At 33.5% G+C, this 19,314-nt stretch overlaps 1 protein-coding gene across 2 annotated transcripts in view; it reads left to right on the top strand.

The window, feature by feature from the left end:
- VPS13A (vacuolar protein sorting 13 homolog A) overlaps positions 1 to 19,314 on the top strand; it is a gene marked incomplete at its 5' end in the record, with an annotated part of 101,478 nt that overhangs the window by 73,314 nt on the left and 8,850 nt on the right. The window contains 17 exons of one of the 2 annotated variants that reach the window (XM_083883857.1): positions 317 to 447; positions 1,514 to 1,643; positions 1,996 to 2,231; positions 4,799 to 4,952; positions 5,795 to 5,941; positions 6,498 to 6,579; positions 7,822 to 7,891; positions 8,519 to 8,624; positions 8,981 to 9,094; positions 9,901 to 10,046; positions 10,166 to 10,247; positions 10,903 to 11,016; positions 11,445 to 11,520; positions 11,622 to 11,785; positions 12,130 to 12,175; positions 12,443 to 12,566; positions 13,467 to 13,581. In XM_083883857.1, coding sequence (XP_083739983.1) covers positions 317 to 447; positions 1,514 to 1,643; positions 1,996 to 2,231; positions 4,799 to 4,952; positions 5,795 to 5,941; positions 6,498 to 6,579; positions 7,822 to 7,891; positions 8,519 to 8,624; positions 8,981 to 9,094; positions 9,901 to 10,046; positions 10,166 to 10,247; positions 10,903 to 11,016; positions 11,445 to 11,520; positions 11,622 to 11,785; positions 12,130 to 12,175; positions 12,443 to 12,566; positions 13,467 to 13,581 — 2,037 coding nt within the window. Of the gene's footprint in view, positions 1 to 316; positions 448 to 1,513; positions 1,644 to 1,995; positions 2,232 to 4,798; positions 4,953 to 5,794; positions 5,942 to 6,497; positions 6,580 to 7,821; positions 7,892 to 8,518; positions 8,625 to 8,980; positions 9,095 to 9,900; positions 10,047 to 10,165; positions 10,248 to 10,902; positions 11,017 to 11,444; positions 11,521 to 11,621; positions 11,786 to 12,129; positions 12,176 to 12,442; positions 12,567 to 13,466; positions 13,582 to 19,314 lie in introns of those variants that run through there. The other variant, XM_083883858.1, reaches the window with a different exon arrangement.

The following is a 19,314-nucleotide window of genomic DNA, read 5'->3' on the forward strand; positions in this document are numbered from 1 at the left end:
AGGTGAGTGATTTTTGTAATATAATGTTCTTGAGGGCATGAATGTGTATGCTTGTAATAAGGAAGGTTACTCTACAACCAGTCTAACTTTTCACAGTATGGAACTCCTACATAGTTTTAATTACTAAGTGTAATACCTGCTACCTAGTATTTAGATCAGGGAAATATTTTGAAGATATGGTAAAACAGCTAAGTTTTACTACATGATAGTTTTATTTTATGATGAGAGGAAAAGTTTTTCAAAATATTTAAATTACATTTGCTTTGCTGGAAATCCATTCCACAGTTATTTACTTTATAATTTTTACAACTGATAGCTTGGAGGAATTGCAGTGGATGTTAATCCAACTGAACATTCTACAGTGATTACCTTTTCTAATTACCATGATGGTGCAGCTCCATTTCTGTTGATTAACCATACCAAAGAGGAAATTGAGTATGGACAAAGGTATGTATGGTAGTTACATAAATTTTGCCAAGCCAGGACAAAACTAAGATAATTTTAACAAATATTAGTTTTCTGTAGTGAGTGAATATTTACTTCTGCATCTGCACACAGTTACTCTGTCCTCTACCTGTAATGTCTTTGTAATGCTTTGCCACTGTATGCAGATACTGCCCAATGCTGAGAAGAGTATACCTGCAACATTCTTGAGCTATTTCTTTTTAAAAGCCAAACAGTCTACTCTTCTTTCCCTTCAGTCAGTCAGAGCAGTTTTGTTTAAAGATTTTTACTTGGAAAGTGGAAGGGTTGCTAGTCAAATCCTGTTTGCTTCCTGTTTGCCTGAAGAATGATTGTTTGGTTTGGTTTTTCTCTGTAAAGATTAGTAATTTTTATCTTTTTAGATGAATTGTAGACATCTCTACTGTCAATTTAATTAGAACAGAGTACAGTATTTTGAGTGGAAGGGCCAATCCAACTGCCTGACCACTTCAGGTCTGATCAAAAAAAGTATGTTATTAAAGATATTGTCCAAGTCAAGGGCTTGGGGCATCTCCTGCCTCTCAAGAAAGCCTATTCTAGTGTTCTGAAAGAAAATCTTCCTAATGTCCAGTCTAAACGTCCCCTGGCACAGTGTGGATGCAAGGGAATGGTTCAAATCACTGAATCCCAACAAGCAGATATTAGCATCTCTCCACTTCCTCTCCTGGAGTAGCCTACTTTCAGAGAGCTGTAGAAGACAATTCTATGATTTTTTAACTATATGTGAGGGGGAATGGAGTTTAAAAGACATTTGTCTGAAAATGTTGATCGCAAGGAGGGAAGAAAATGAGTGTATAAAATCTACTGTATATATTTTATTTTTAAGGTATGTGTATGTATTTTAAAGCACAAATCTTCATTCTTAATAGTATTCTGAGAATGCTTTTGTGTTTTTTCATGCATAATGTTATTTATGTTCTGTTTTCAGTACTTGAAAATATAATTAGTGTTCTTGTTGAAATGCTAGAATGAAAAGGTCGTTGACACGAAATATTCATTGACATTTGAATTTAAAATTACTTTAATCTAGCTCCCTCAGTGAATTGGAAGACTGCCTTCAGCCAAGTAAGGCAGTGTTGTACACGTGGGCAGACCCAACAGGATCTAAGAAATTAAAATGGAGATGTGGAAATAGAACTGAGGAAATTTCCCCAAAAGAGGTATGTTTTTTAATCAAAATCTCCTTTTAATGTTGTCTGATTTTATATTTATATGTCATTCATCAGTGTATGCATGAAACTTCATACTTAATGAGTATGATCAGCAGTCTCATATATGAGTTCCAAACACAGAAAAGTAACACTTTGTTTGCCAGAGCTTGTGCCAGTAAGCAGTCTTCAGTTGAAAAGTGTCAGTATGTGTGTGATGAGAAGCTGTTGTAAGTCTTTATAATTACATTTTTTCCTGTACCTTAAAAAATGTCTTCCATTGTTGTGTTGCTAAGACTCCAGCATTTTTTGTGAAGTAGAATGATTAATAGAGCTGTAAAAACTTTTCCTCTCTTGTTTGTAGGACAAAATGGAAATACTCAATGTGGATTCCAGAAAGGTGGTCTATTTAATGTCATTTTATGAAGGTTTGCAGCGTATTGTCCTGATCACTGAAGATGAGAATGTATTTAAATTGACATATGAAAGTGTAAAAGCAGAACTAGCAGAACAAGAAATTGTTCTGTCTTTGCAAGATGTTGGAATTTCATTGGTTAATAATTACACAAAACAAGAGGTGTCCTACATTGGAATTACAAGGTAACTTTCTTTGTGTGCGACAATCTAAAATGTTTAACTTCAGCTGTTTTCACTCTGTGAATTCCACTTTGGCTTGTACTGAAAGAGCAAAAAGAGGTCTGAGTTAATAACATTCAAACCTAACCACTATCTTTTCCGGCTGTCAAGAGAAATGTTTTCACTGTGTTTTGTACTAATCCATATGCTAACTTGTTCTTGTTTGAAAGCAAAATGAATGAGAGGCTCTAAGTCAGAGATATAATTTAATAAGAAGAAAGGTAAAAAGGTAAAAGTAAAATAAAATAAATACAATAACACAAAGGATCACTGACAGAGTCAGAATACAACCTGAGCAGGATGGTGGAAGCAGTCCAGGTGAAGTGCTCTTCCTGAAGCAGTGATCCTGTAGAAAAGTCTGGGAGCTCTGGTCCTCTGGGAATCCAGTGGATAAGTGCCCTTGCACTGTCCCACATACCAGCTTATATCCAGGTGAGAATGCTTGGCTCCTCCCCCTGGGCAGAGCATCTCACAATAGCATGAGAAGTGTGAAATGGGTCCTTGATGGCCCATTAACAGAGATAACCCCTGGAGGGAGTTACCTGTGACTCATGGGCCATTAGCAGGAGACACCCCAAAAGTTATTAGCAGAAAACACCCCAAAGGCGTTAATGGGCCATTAGCAGAAGAGGCAGGAGGCTTGGGAAAACACTAGCTCGCCTGGTTTCAACAGTTCATGAAGATGGTGATAGAATAAATACTTTGTGTACATCCTACACTGCAACCCAGGACATAACTATTTAGATGTATGTGGTTTTGAAACATGTATTTGTAATTCTGTCTGGCAGAATTCTCAATGCACTGAACAGAAAGTATTTCCTGTCCACATAGTTTGAGAAGTGATAATAGAGTTTTAAGGAGTAAGGTCTGCGAATAATTTGTGTCACTGGGTTTCGTTATCTTCACTACAGAAACAGCTGAATTCTGCATTGGAAATTTTAATGCAAAAGCTTGTAGGTCCCTTTAGTTTTGGCTGATTAATTATAGTGATGGAGGGCACTACTACTTGGGTTTCCTACTATAACATTTCAGAGGGAAGCAGAAAAGGAATTATATAATGCTTAGGAAATGTGTGTTATACATTTGAACAGGGCTTCTTTGGAATCAAGGGACACTTTGCTATAATTGCCATATCCACATGCTTCTTTTTATTCACAGTTATGAGATTGATAGATTGAGAGTTGTTTCTTTCTTGATTAATTCTTTGCACTGTACTTAAAAACAAACAAGCGTGGACTTTTCATACACATAGGCTTCATGTAATCACATCCATCATTTACTAAGAAAATTCCAGTCCTTGCCTTCACCTGAGAAAATGTACTCTGACATTTAGACAAAGGAAACACTCTATTAAAAGTGGCAGCTAATTGCTGAGATTCATAGTAGTGTTGAGATTTTACTAAATTTGTTTTTCTTTGAAAGCAGTCATACATAGTCATGAATCTAGCAGTGCTTATAGTTAGTTTTGTTTTCTTGTCAAACCCTGATGAGAAGTGAAACTTCATGAAAATGGATGGCAAGACTGTTCAAATTGGCTTCCTTTTTTTTAGGAATGACAAAAATACTCCCCAAAACCAAAAAAGGTGGAAAGAAAAAAAAAAGGTGGGGGGGGAAACTCTCAGCAGTCAAGATAGTAGTCCTTTTCATATTTGATTTTTTTGTTGTTTTGAACTTTAGTTTGCCTTTTTTTTTCTGCCATTGATGTGTCTCAACACAGACACAGATACAGCTAGATGCAGATATAGCTAGAAGAGATTAGGTGGCTGTGTTTGTAGGCTATATAATAATATGTGGAAAGAAGTACATTCTACCTGCCTGCTAGTGTTGGTTTGTGCCCTATTTTGTGCTTTAAGTTTGACTATGAAGTGAAATCAGGCACAGAGCTGCTCACAGAACCAGTGGAAAAAAGTGTAATGCCCTTTAAGGTTGATTAATTATTTTCATTAATACAACTGACAGACAGAAAAAAGGATAATATTTTTAAAAAACCAAGCAAGAGACAAACCCAGAACTCCCAGCATGAAATCAGTAGAGGAAACATGTAAATCAGAATCACCACTTACTGATTTTAGATGAAAATACTAAATAAGCAAGCTGTCAGAAATGAGATGCAGAGCAGGAGGCATTTTGTTGTGACTTGAACTTTTCAATTTGTAGTAAATTTAAAAAGCCAAAATTAATGCAGGAATATAAGCAGAAAACTGTATTGAGATTGTAGAATAATGGATGGCAGTACTACTGAAATGGAACTTCTTGAGTATCACTACATACCCATCGTCAGCAAAGTGGGGAGTTACACAGACCTGTTATCTAATGTTTTTTCATCATATTGGAAAGACTGGCTTCTGCTTAGTACTAAGAAGGCAGTGCATGATTTGGGTGACTTCTATTTACTGAAAAGCTACAATAGAGCTTTGTTGTGGTTTCTCATTCCCTAGTTAGAACCTATTAAAAATCACTTTAAAGTACTGTGAAAACTTGTTTTCGAAAAGCTAATCTTTCTCTTTCGGTTCTTTGTTTTGTTTTTGAAGTTCTGATGTGGTGTGGGAGACAAAACCCAAGAAGAAGTCAAGATGGAGACCAATGAGTGTTAAGCAAATCGATAAGTTAGAACAAGAATTTAGAGATTACAGTGAGCTAAGTCCTTCAGAAAATAAGATTGTTGAGTTGGAATCGAATGTTTTGGTAATACTGATAGTTCTCTAATCCCATTGATTATGTGAATGTACAAGAAAAAGTTAATATATCATTTTGCTGTCTTTGATAAAACTTATGGTGAAATTTGAGATGACTGATTACCTACTCCATTTGAAAACACTTCTTTATCTCTGTATTTAAAAAAAGCAGGAAAAAATCCACAAACTTTTGATATCTTGCTATTTTTCTTGTTAGTACTTCACTTTGAAGTTGAGGTGTAACACTGGAGATTGTATTATTAAATATGCATAAAACTACAGTGAGGAAGCTTTGCATTTGGTTCATATATTATACCAGTAAATATGTTAGTTTGGGGTTGGTTTGTTTGTTTTAGCCTGAAATCCTGTATTTTTAAAACAGCTTGTTGCGGAATGATTTAGCTGTCATTCAACCACATAAAATTGAAAAAGGAATTTGAGAAATCATTCTGGAATGCAGACATTATGGTCCAAATGCTAGGTCCTTGTCAATGGATGAATTGTAGATACTCCTTAGAAATGTGCTGTAGGAAAATAAACATTGAATAGATAAATGGTCCAATTTTTATCTCAGTCATAGTCCATTACACTGTTCAGCTTTTCCTCTAGATACCTATGTGTTAAGTGATAGTAACCCCCAAATAATGCACTATTTTGTAGTTTTATTTCTGTTGAAATTTATGGCAAAATTTGTTTGCTCTAAGTAAAGGAAAGTTATGACATCTAACTTAAAAGCTGCAAAACTTTTACTGCTGAGCTTTACAATGTTGGTGAACAATGTAAATTTTAAAGTATATTATATAAAGCAAGATTTTAAAATGGCATGCTAAATTTTCTTTAATGATATAAAAGGTGTGTTTAACTCCTAATGGAATGAACATGAAGATTCAACAGCCAAATGAGATTCCTATCAGAAGAAATTATCTGCCGGCTTTAAAAGTGGAATACAGTTCCTCTGCACATCAGAAGTCTTTTAGAATTCAAATTTACAGGATTCAAGTGAGTCATGTCAAAAAGTAGTTGCTATTTATTCTGAAGGAACAAGTTGTGTAGAAACGTGGGCTCATTTCTAGAATTGTTTGGATTTCTCATGTTTTCAGTTTAATTGTTATCATTGGCTTTTACATCAGTGCTTCTCAATCTTTGAAAATTCTACTTAAGTGTTTCTTGGAAAAAAAGGAAGACAGCTATGACTGTTCTGAAAAAAATATTTGGCATTCATCTTGCTTTTTATTGGAGCATTTCTGTATAAAAAACAAAAAGAGGTGAAATTTTCTTGTCTTGCTATGCCCAAGATTTTAAAAACAAATCCATTGCAAAACTTTTGTGGACCATTTATTACTACCAATTAAAAAAAAGTTTTCTAAATTATTAGAATTGGGTTATTACATCTTGAAAATATATACATTTTAAGTACAATAGTGCCTTTTTTCTGCTTTTGGATTGGTGGAAAGCTACAGGTAATGAATTTGTCTCTAGAGTTTGTCCTGATTTAAAAATATTCACTATTGAAAAGCTAATGTGCTGCACCTTGTCCTGTCCTTACCCCTACTAGATACAAAACCAGATTCCTGGAGCCATATTTCCCTTTGTGTTCTATCCTATTAAACCTCCAAAGTCCATCACCTTGGATTCAGGTTTGTTCTAGTTTAACATAATCCTTCCTTTTAAAACAACAAGATAACTTGCTTGTACTGAAGTTAATTGTTCTGTCAGATTTATCAGGTAAAGTCTGCATGAGCTTTCTGACTACAGAATAATAATGGTAGAAGTAAGGAAGCAGTTACCTCTACAAAGAAAACATGTACAGAAGACCATTTCAACAGTTAACAATTAACAGAAAAAAGAAAATGTCTTTTATTTGTCATTATTATAACTTTTAAGAGTGTCTTTTTGACACAGTACTTAATTGGTTTTGCAGAACATATAACATGGAAGTTATATAAGCTTAAAAGGAGGTTTTCAATTCAGACCACCACTAGAATTTAATGCTGACTAATATATGAGAAGACTTGTCTGTTCATAAGATAAGTCTTCTTAATTTTAATGGTAGTGAATCTATTGCACTGTTTCAGTGCTACTTGCATTTGGAGTTTTGGGGCAGTGAGGATTCACTTGTCGTCTTTAGTCTTCCACTATTTCCCTTCTGCTCTAGTGTCATGCAATGCATGACCTAGTAACCTATCTGAAGTAATTTTAACCAGTAAGAAAAGAAATATGCCTAAGCTCAAAGTTGTTAAGTGACGCACCATTTATAAGCTCTCCAGGTGGCAAATTATATTTTGTATGGTTTTTCAGTAGCTTTCTCCATTGCTTGGAGCATGGAGCTCAATGTCACTATACTATGTGATGAACTGGAGTCTTTCATTATTTTTCTCATGTGAAAATCACTTGGAAGACCTAACTAATATTAAAAGGATTCTGGACTGAGACAAAGAACACTGCTTGCAATTTTGTTCAGACGCTAGTAGGATGTCAGTTGTTCATTCTAAATATGATTGTTTTTAAGCTACAGCACATGAATCTGCAAAATTCTTTGTTTAGTTTGCATTTTTTTATCAGCAATTGGAAAATCTTATTCCATGACTAAGGAAATTATGTAAATCTAGTATATCAATATTTATTTGCTTTTAAATGAAAATGGTGCATTTTCAAAATAGCATTTTGATATTCCATTTCATCCTTGTCTTCCTATTACTTTCTGTTCCTGGTCTTTTCCCTGTCTTAGTTGTTTACCGGTCATATCCATTATGTAATCCTGTTGTACAGGATTGAGAAAACCCTGAATGTATATGACATTTTCATTAAAAAAAGTTTTTAAAGTTATGTATATCATATAACAATCTGTGCTGATCTCTTTTTATTTGACAACTTCATAGCACCAAAACCGTTTACTGATGTCAGTATTGTCATGAGAACTTCAGGACATTCACAAATATCTCATATTAAGTAAGTATTTTGACATTTTCCATCTCTGTTGCTATTGGATATGTTTAATCAAGCTTTAAAATTAAAATTATTATAGAGGCAAGGTAATTTTAAGGAAAGGTAATTTTAACACAAACTCAGTCTTAGAAACTGAGAGTGTTTTAACAGAGATGAAAGCTCTGTGTCTTTTATTATCATCATAACTGATAAGTAAAGCAAGGATTTTTAAATGTCTTTTTAATGCTTATTTTTAGTCATCTTTATTTAGAGAAAAAAAATCTGTGTCTAGTATGCTATATACCAGGGTAAATGCTGCTATGTGTTTAAAAGCATTCTGGTTACGTGGAAACGTGTTTATCTTACACCTAAGTGGGAATTGTTTATCTTATACCTAAGCCTTCTTTTCACCAGCAATGATGACTCCCTCAAAAAAATACAAAACAAATTAAAAAAGAAAACCAGTAACAAAATACAAACACACAGACCAAAAAAAAACCTAAAAAACCCCACAAAAACAAATATTCACACCAAAAAACCCCACCAAAAGCACTACCAGAAGTTGTTTAAGTGGTCTAAATACCCTATACTTAGCTTTAAGTGTTACATGTTTTTGTAGAACACCTTAATTATTTTTTGTTTCATGTATAGGTATTTTAAGGTTCTGATTCAAGAGATGGATCTCAGATTAGATCTTGGCTTTCTGAATGCAGTTGGTGAATTCTTTACACAGACTGATGTGCCTAGTGATCAAGAGGTAGAAACCTTTTGTTGTTTGAAGATAAGTGTATTTTAAATTTGTAACTATTCAGCTTGTATTTAAACAAATTTAAATTATTTTCTGTGTTCATATCAATGGTTACTTTCTGTGTATCTGGGAATAATATGAAGCTATGAGGTTTTGAATTACTGTTGACTAATACAGATGGCTTTATGCTCATCTTGTATGCCATGCAAAGAAGGCTTTAAAACTTATGGTACAGGGACAATGAGAGGAGTTTGTACACCGGAGAGTGAAAGTAGTATTAGTCAATGTATTGTATCCATGACAAACGACTAGTAGTTTTATATACTCCAAATTTTGAAGAAGTATCTTTTTCAATGCATTTACAGCTAGAGCTCTTCAAAAAGGATGTTGAATCTCTTCAAGAAGAACTAATGAGTGTGTCATCAATGGATACGTCACAAATCAGCTTGTATGAATACTTCCATATCTCTCCAATCAAGGTATTCCTTTTTCACGTTTCAGACTGAGTTTGCTATCTGAAAATTTTTTGACTTGTGCAGGATAGTAGGCACTGGAAATAAAGATTGAAAGAGCTGGTTGAAAAAAAAAAGCTGCCAGGAAAGTATTTTTGTTGTTACCACTAACTTACTGTTGCATTCCTATGACTTTCTTTATGAGTATTTTTTTTTTCACTATATTATTTAAGAGTTCCTTGCAAAATGCTCTGGTTTGTGTGCACACAGTGTATTATGGATTTGAGAATGACGTAATTTCATAAAAACATACACATCCACAGTACGAGATTAGTGTGTAGCTGACATGATTATAACTGTGATAGGACTTCACAGGCTCTGTAACAGTAAGAGAGTCTCCCATCTATCTATGGGAAGTAGATCAAAGCATGATTTGAGTTTCACCTTTTTGCAGTATCTTATTAGATGTTAGGAATTATATTTGACAAGAAAGATAGCAGGGAGGAAGTAGGATGAAACAAATGGGCTTGAGGTTTTAGTAAAAGATTAGTCTTTCATGGTTATGGATTGAGTGCCAATGATTCTGCAAGGTGAGCAGAATTTTAATTTCTTCACTCTGGCTTTAAATGTCAATCCGCTTTTCTTGGCCTACGTTGTGTATTTGTGTATTTTGTTACAAAGTCAGACTGGTTTCAGTCAGACTAGAAATGTCTTAACTCAAATTTTAAATCATCTAAAAAATGATTTAAAATAGAAATGTCTACTTAATATAGAAATATCATACATCTAACAACTAACCCTGTTATTTCCCAATCTTGTTTTTTGTCCTTCAGTTACACTTGAGCTTTTCACTCAGTACAGGTGGAGAAGATAGTAACAAAGAAGAAAGAAAGAATGAATTGATACCATTTCAGTCCTTGAATCTCCTGCTGAAGAGTATAGGGGCCACCCTTACAGATGTACAAGATATTGTCTTTAAGTAGGTTAAAAATATGAATATAAAAATCACTCACAATGATTATACCAATGTTATATATGTTAAGTTTTATTTTGCTCTGCATAGTAAGGATTTACTTTTTCTCTCTTCTCTCCTTTTAGGTTGGCATTCTTTGAGCTCAGGTATCACTTCTGTACTACACAGCAGCTCCAATCATCAGTTATAAGGCATTACTCAAAACAGGTGAGAGAGAATAAGAAAATGTCAATATTCCAATAAATTTATATTTTGAAAGTGCTACTGTGCACTTTGATTCTATTAAACTAAATAAAATTACTTTCATCCTTTTATCTATGTACAAAGGTTAAATTAGTGCATACAAACCAATTACTGATTAATAGAATTTTATTGCCTTGTCAAGTGGCATGGATAACAAAACCGCTTGCTGGAATAGATAAGGGAAGCAAACATGATGGAGCTCTGATAGAACATGATTGGCATTATAATACTAATGCATTTTTTTGGACATTAATGCTATATGAATCATGGTTCCCTCTTGGCTTTTAGGTACTGTTGAAAGTTCTGTTATCCAGTGGAGAGAACCCAACAAAAATACTTTTGCATAAAAGAATTAGGCCTCTTCTATCCACCCATCATTAATAATAAGGACCTACTGAAATGCTTTTCAGTATTGTTGTTTCTTGGCTGACATAATATGGTATACTCACTGATTTTTCTCGTCCTTATAGTACAACTACTTTTACTTTTCTGCACAATTTTGAGTTTTTGATATTGAACTCATGTTTCTTCCACTGTTTTAATCTGAGATACTACACTGTTTGCCTTTGTTTTAATGTAATTTAGGAAATATGTTCACTAATAACTATTTTTATTTTAGGCTATTAAACAGATGTATATTCTTATTCTTGGCCTTGATGTGTTGGGTAATCCATTTGGATTCATAAGAGGCTTGTCTGAAGGAGTAGAAGCTTTCTTCTATGAACCTTACCAGGTAAAATTCTCTGCTGCCTTTTTACAAGTAGGTAGATACACATTGTACTGAAAATCTGTATTGATACCTTTCTTGGTTTTAAATTTAGATTTAGAATCAAAAATGTCAAGTGAAAATGCCTGGAAGTCTCAAGTGATTATAAAGGGCAGAGAAGTCCATTTAACTTAACTGCCAAAAGGCCATTTCTTACAGCTCATACCTTAAATCCTTCTCTTCTCCTTAAAATAAGGAGACTTCAGGGGATTAATTAGTATTCTAAAATAATCTGTCTGCCACAGGAGCTTTTGTGGGTGCTTTTACACTTTATCACTCAGTGTCATCCTGTCGTCCTCTTTGTTACATATAAATCTCTTAAAAATATAAGATTTAAAAATACGTTATGCATACTATTCAAAGCTCATCATGAATGGATCCTTTTTTTCTCATAGGGAGCCATCCAGGGTCCTGAGGAATTTATAGAAGGAATGGCACTAGGATTTAAAGCACTGGTAGGGGGAGCTGTTGGTAAGTTTCAGCACCATGATGGTAGTTGGCTTAATAGTAAACAATAGAGGTGAGTATTTGTAAATCACATTGGAATTTTAATTTGGTTTATATTCCAATAGGTGGATTAGCAGGAGCTGCCTCAAGAATCACAGGTGCTATGGCAAAAGGAGTAGCTGCAATAACTATGGATGAGGATTACCAGCAAAAAAGGAGAGAAGCCATGAATAAACAACCCACTGGTCTGAGAGAGGGTATCACACGTGGTGGAAAAGGACTAGTTTCTGTAAGGAGGAAAACAAAAATTAATTAATTTTATACCGAGCAGAGTACCAGACAGTTGTTAGTTTTCAATTTTTTTAGTTAATATTTTGTTAGTTTCTTAATTTTAGTTTTGCAGGTATACAGCTATAATTGAGTGATAGTTTTATAGAGAAATGCAAGAGGGTAGAAAAGAAGGTACAAACTGTGAAGCAGATGCCTCTAATTCTGTTGGCTTCTAGTGAATTCTAAAATACTCCCAAGACATGTACTTTGAGTCTATTTACCAATGAAATAGAAAAATGTTAAAAAAATGAAAAATACTATATGGAAGCATATTTCTAATATCTGTTTTGTTTATCTTGGTAGGGTTTTGTCAGTGGCATAACAGGAATAGTTACAAAACCAATAAGAGGTAGGTTTGGTCTTGATGCATTAAATGTTCACACACTGGTAAATTCTCGATATTTGATGAGATGTTCTAATTCAGAGTTATGAAACTATTTGTCAAGATTTTATATTCCTGCTGACTTATAGCTTAAATGTTGTTTAGATGAACTTTGTTGTGTGGAGACTACATAGTTGTATATCCAATAAGATTTGTAATTAAATGGTAATAAAACTTTTAAGATTTTAAGAGAAACTGTGGTTTATAATGATTTACTACTTTTAATGCTTTTAGGAGCTCAGGAAGAAGGAGCAGCTGGTTTTTTCAAAGGAGTTGGAAAAGGCTTAGTGGGAGCAGTAGCTAGGCCTACTGGTGGAATCATAGATATGGCAAGCAGCACATTTCAGGGTATTAAAAAGTAAGTAAAATACGTGCACAAAATATCATATGGCATAAGAAACAATAGTAATACTAGTATTACCTTGTGTCTGTATCATTTCTTTGTTATTTGCATAATAAATAGGTGGCTTTTTAACAAAATACACACTTGATTTAATTTTAAAAACACAGACACATCTCAGGTATTTCTAGCATTACTGAAAAAACTAGCTTAAATATCTCAGCTATCAGACTTTCTTTGATGATTTTTAACTTTTACCTCAAATAAGCAGGAAGAAAGGACTTCTCAGATGCATTCAAACTTGCTTTATATATTATTACTACTTTGAGATGTGTTCCAAGACCACTAGATTATGCCAGTCTCAGAACTATGTTAAAGACTACATTTAAATACTGTGGTAGTCTCACTTTAATAAATTCATTGTTGAAGAATATCTCACACTGTTATGTGCAATGAAGGAGGAGACAGTGTTTTGAAGAGGCACTTACTGACTTTAAATTGTTCAGTGGCCCTGTTCTTTGTGAGTTGGATCGCTTCTGCTACCATAAGAATGCCAGTCTCTTTTGTTTTCCTGTTTAAGTTCTTTAGCAGAGAAAAACAAGAAAAATATGAGAGCGAAACATCCGTATGGTACAGTTTTTTTTACTTTTGAAGTTTTGAAGTGTGGTAGTTAGACACTAATTAAGTATTTGCAGGCATGTGCTGCTCTGTGCCATCTAATTCAATAATAGTGATTCTTGGAAATAGATTTGAGTCTATTGCTGTTTCATGTAATCCACTATGCAAAAGTGCATATAAAGACAAGAATAGTCATTGTATGAGTACTTTAATTTGTATAGAAAATAATTTAGTTCCTTAGCTAAACAGTATAGTTGAGTAGAGATATTGACATGTATCTTAAGTTTTCTGCTTTGTCAGGGTTGCAGATTCATCAGAAGATGTGATAAGCCTGCGCCCACCTCGCTTCTTCAGTGAAGATGGAGTTATTAGACCTTACAGATTAAGAGATGGAACTGGAAGTCAAATGTTACAGGTGAAGAAAATGAAAGATAAAATTTTGACAGACATTTAAACTCACCTTACATAGAAATAAATACTTTAGAATTTCCCACTTCTTCAATTCCCATTCACTTTTTACCTAGTAACTCAGTAGTCAAGAAGTTTTAATTTAATTTCTTAGGCATGTAACCACATTGGGGATTTGGCTGCTGTGATGCAACTTTTGAGGAAGACACCGTAAAATAAATCAATATATCTATAAAAGTTTATGCACAGAACATTCTGAAAAAAGAAAAAGGTTTATATGTGCAAATGAAAAGTCTTATGCCTTTAATTTTTTTTGTGAAAAGTATTGATAAATACACATAGTTTTTTCAGTAATTTTATAATACATACCTTTAAAAGTGACTTTTAAGTCTCAATTTTATGTAAAACAGCATTTTAAAGACACTAAGAAATAGTTGTATTTATGTCATGCCGAAGCCATTGAAAGAACATAAACAGTTCTGAAGTGGAATACTGTTGCAGGAAGTGTATGTTGAATAACACTTCTTAATGATTCATCTAACATTTAGGCAAATTTGACTCAAAAAATTCCCCTAAGAAAAGGAAATAATTTCAATTGTGACACACCTTACTGAGTTTCCGTTTTTCCCTTCTGTTAGAAATAAAACTTCTTTCTAGAAATGTTCAACCATAACAAATAAAGTAGTAATTAGTGGTTGCATAAATTTAAACAGAATTTAAAAAATACACATGGAAGGATTTACAGTGTGCAATGAAAATGTCATACCAGAATAATCTTTCTGGAGAAGTAAATAAGAATGAGGTAGTCTTTGGAGAGCATTTTATGACTAATTTGGATTATTGCCACAGCTGTGTGTTCCGTGTTGAGTTCCACTCTTGTTTCTGTTTCTCTTGCATTTCATTAGTTTGTCATTCATTTTCTGTTAGATAAGGACTGATCTTTTGGAAGCACCTTAGCTATGTTCATTGTTTCATTCACTGGTGATATAGTTCAGCAGACTGTGAAAGTACTTTGATAATAAATAGTATACCTGTGCCTTTCTTGTATGAGATGGCTTTAACCTGTGCTGTCCCGTTTCTAACTGATGTTAAAAAGCAGTATTACCTTAACTATCCACTACCCTTTGGTAGTTAAAGCTACTACTGATGAACAGCATACACTTGTTACTAATCTTTATCCTCTTTTTGTTATGAAGAAAAATTTTAAAATAGCCCCTTTTTTGTTCTAAAATATATTGCTAAAACAAATGCTAGTGAACAATCAGCTCTAATGAGCTGACTTTACAGTGCTTTTGCTTTTTAAATTTGTACATTTTTGTATTTTGTGGGGTTTTTTTGAGAAAGCTTTAGAAAAATCTGCCATGTAACGTGTAACTCTAATTTTTCTGTATTTTATGGCTAACTACAGTATCCTCCTTTATTCAACTTAAAAAACGCTAAAGTGTGGCCTTGTGTAATGCTTTTGATATTTTGTGATAGGAGCCACCATTTGAAAGTAATTAAAACTGAAACTAACTAATGTTAGCTTCACATTAGTTTTTGCTGTTGATGATTCTAAGGCATAATTACTCTTGAAGAAATATTTTCAAAGCTCCAAGCAGAGTGGACAGATCTTCCTGTAGACAGTCAAATCAGAAAATAGACATTTGCATTTTTTTTCCCCCAGACATTAAGTTCTGCAATAGGATATTTGGTATCTTAATTTAACCCTTAAGTATATTAATGTTTTTGGTTCTTAATGTTTGCGGTTCTAGAGCTGTTACTTTCTTTTTGCATGAGACTCAGTGTATTGCATGTCCGCTATTTGAAAGAGTTTGAGTAGAATAACATTTTCTTATGGATAAAAGGATTCCTTTCCCCTTTTGCTATGCTTCTTTGCATACAGGTCTGGTGACTGGTTCAGTTCTAGTCACTGTATTGAAACTTTTCAAGAGATTACAGGATTAGGTTGGAATAAAATTTATTTTAGTGATTTAGAGATTGTATATGCTGATCCAAGGAAATAGGATATAGGTTATTTTGTGTGCTCACACTATGCCCTAAACTTACCATGTCACTTCAGAATTTCTTGATTTTCTGTGTTTTTATTTTGCTTTAATTAACAAACTTGCCAGGCAAACTAGTATTTTTTAACTAATACTTCTGCTTTCTTCTTCCCTTACCATGCTTTCAGAAAAGGCAGGCCTACAAAGAGTGGACTGTGGCTCACAGTAGTAGTGATGATGATGATGACAGTTAGGATAATGTGGATTGTAACACATATACATGGCCTCTGTCACATTCTTTTGACCTTTAAGTTTTAAATGTTGCTGCTATAATTCCTGCTGAAAAATCGGGGTTTTGTGATACTAAATTCTTACTTTTTAAACTGTGAAAAAAATGTGGGGATAAACTGTATGATGATGAGTATTAGGCAAACATGCAATAATATAATAAAGGTAGTATTACAGATAAAACGAGACATTAGGTAAAATAGTATTGAATATGAAGAAATAAGTAATACCTTAGAGCTTATTTCCAGATGTATTTTTAAAAGCTGTGTTTAATGGTTTTGCATTTATATAAGTGTTGACAGGGTTTATTTACTGTTGTTTTAAATATGCTTAGTAAAACTTGACTGATTTGTACAGTCCTTATTGGTGTTAAAATGCTATTTGACTGTTTTATTCAATTACTATTTCAAAAGTATTTTGTCTGCTTTTCTTCTTAACAATAAACATGTCTAAAGTATATCTAAAATGGATTCATCTGTTCTGTTCCAACATTGATTCTCATGTTTCCTGGAACTAGGAAGTGTAAGACCACTAAATGGCTTATAAAGGTACTTAACAGATAAAATACATATATTTTGCAAGAATCATTATCATAAACTTTTAATTATTCATTTATCACCTGCTTTACCATATTTTTAATACTTATTTTGTGTATCTTTTGGTATCCTTAAACATATGAAATAACAGTTTATTTTGTTTTTTGACTATGAATTATTCGTTTTATAAATCAATATTTTTGTTTTCATAGCAACAAAAAAGTTAAAAATCCGCCCCAGAACTAAACTCCATGTAAAAACCACAGAAAGATGTAGAAAAAATACCACTAGTTCTTCAAGACACTGTGTAATAAAACATATGTAATATGTGAAAATATTTAGTTTTTTATTTACCTAGACGTGGGGGGTGAGGGGCAAGTGTCAACACTGGTCAACTACAATTTGGTGTTATAAATTCTACCTAATACCGTTACAAGTTACTGGTTTCTTAAAAAAAAATAAATTATTCTATATTCACTGAAATGTTTGCGCAATTTTCTCTTTTTTTTTTCGTGGTTTGTTAGTAAATTCAGATTTTTGTGCTGCACTTTAAAGCTATCTTGTAATAGATAATTCTGTACCAGTAAGTATTATATTGCAAATTAATTCTTCTCCCACCATCTGAACAGTCAGCATTGTTCTAAAACAATAAGAACTTCTGAAATGTTTGCATACTTAACGAGGTAATGTTATCTCTGAAATGTTTGCATACTTAACGAGGTAATGTTATCTTTTTCATTGACTGTTGGCTTCCATTTATCAAAATTTTGGAGGAAGAACCATTAAAAATGTTAAGATTGCATTTTCTGGCACTGTGCGTTCAGAAACTGCTGTATAGGGCAATCTATTGGCGAATTACCTTTTGCCTCTAGTACTGCAGAGAAAAAGGGGGACAAACTAAATTTGGGAGATGGTTTTAGCTGAAATTGCTGATGCTTATGATTGCTACAGGTCATGTGTTGCTATTTCTTTTGTAATGCTGTCACCTCAGAAGGATGCCTTGCAAAAACAGATGAAAGGCTGTATTGCAGTGTGTTACTGCCTGTGGGAAGGATTTTGAATGTTTCAGGTACAACTGGATCTCCCATATTTCTTTGAAGAACATTGGAAATAATTTTGCTTTTCAGTTCTGAAAAAAGACGCATGATGTCAAAAAGTTGGGGTAATTGTTAGGTGTAACTGTTAGGCCAGATGAAAGTTAATATGAACATCAAGAAAGAACAGATTTATATCCACTTTTTAAGCAGTAACAGCCTTTTCAGTATTTTTTTACCTACTGTTTCATCTGAGATGAGTTCAAGAAGGATATCATACATTCTGACTTAAGTATCACAGATACTACTAATATTCTTTAGAACTATTAACAGAAGAATCATGGATTTTAATTTTTGCCTCTACTACTTGATTTTGCTCTGTATCATTTCGAACTTTGTCAAAGGCCTGTGTGCTTGCTTCTCGTTGCATTAAGAGGGTGTGGTGTGATTAGGAATCATCTAAGTGCAGAGATACCACTTTTGGACTGAGCATATTTGCATATATATGCGTAAATGATCACATTTACTGTTAGATTATTGCAGTGACATCTAAGTAATTGAACTACAGGTTAAAATTTGCAAAGGAGGTGATGTCTTCTTGTGTTACTTCATACTTTACAGTGTCTGGAGTGTCTTTTTAAAAATAGATTTGCATATTGATAACTTAATCAGGTTATTAAAATATTTTCATTTGAAATACAGATATTGTGTTTTTAAAAATTTGTATATCTTTTCTTACAATGTTGAAAGTAACATAGAAAGAAGAATGATGGATCAATGTTACCTTTCATAGTTTTGCATCACCAAACAGTGGTCCAAGTAGCTGTCTTTCTTCAAACAATACCTACATACCGTAAAAGTTTTGAGAACTATTTATGCATCTGTATTGAGTGATCAATTTTATATTGTTTTATGTTTGAGTTGTATAAGGCACTTCGGTAGTAGAGTGCAGTAGTGTGAGCTTGTTGTAAGAATTGTCAGCAGTCTCCCGCTATGATGTATTTCCTAATGAATAGGTATAAGTCTAATGCTAAAAGAGATAAAGATTGTAAATAAAAGGTTGAAAAATCCAAAAGCAGAAAATTTAAAAGTAGTTACTGCTTAGCATTGGCAAGTGTTCCCTTTGTAAATAGCCTGTGAACCGTTTCTCTGTGTTTTATTTTCCAATTAACTCCTGTTCTCTAAAAAACTATAAATGCAGATAACTTGAGTTTATGATTTTTGACTCATAGCTAACAATGAGGATTAGTTATCTCAGTGTATGGCACATGCGAACAGTGTTTTTGTGGTACTTGGTATATGTTTAAATAGCTTTTGTTTAAGGTTGCCACATGTACAATAGTTAAGTGCTGTCCTTCCATAAAAATTTTCACAATTCCCCATTTGTTGTCTGTAAACTGAATGAGTTACAGCAGAGGGACATGACTTGTTGAAAATTAGCTGGCAAGCTAATTAGAAGACAGAAAGAGGTAGCACCCTTTCTTAAGTCCCCCTTCAGGGGGTTTGTATTTGGATTGAGAGCCTTACTTCACTGCTATGCAAAGCATAGGAAAGTTACTTTCTCCAACGTGGGAAGTCCTTTTCATCCTAATAGGGCTAAATTGCTAAATGTATTTACCCTATACTTACTTTGATTAAAACAGAGATAATATCATTTGATGTGATATTTATATGTTTGGTCAGTAAGTGAAATTTGTGTCATTGTCACAGTGTCTTGCTGTTAAATGCAGTTAAGTGTATTTTATACCAATTCTGAACCACTCTTGCTCTTTCCACGTGATATTTCTTTAAGTTCTTGTCAGCCTTCTCTTCCATTTCCCTGTCTTTCTTTCTAAGCCATAATGAAAGTCCAGCATACCACAGACCTAGACCAGTAGCCTAACCTGTGGGTCAGGTA

The sequence above is a fragment of the Zosterops lateralis genome (assembly GCF_965231275.1).
Source record: "Zosterops lateralis genome assembly, chromosome: Z".
Classification (NCBI taxonomy): domain Eukaryota; kingdom Metazoa; phylum Chordata; class Aves; order Passeriformes; family Zosteropidae; genus Zosterops; species Zosterops lateralis.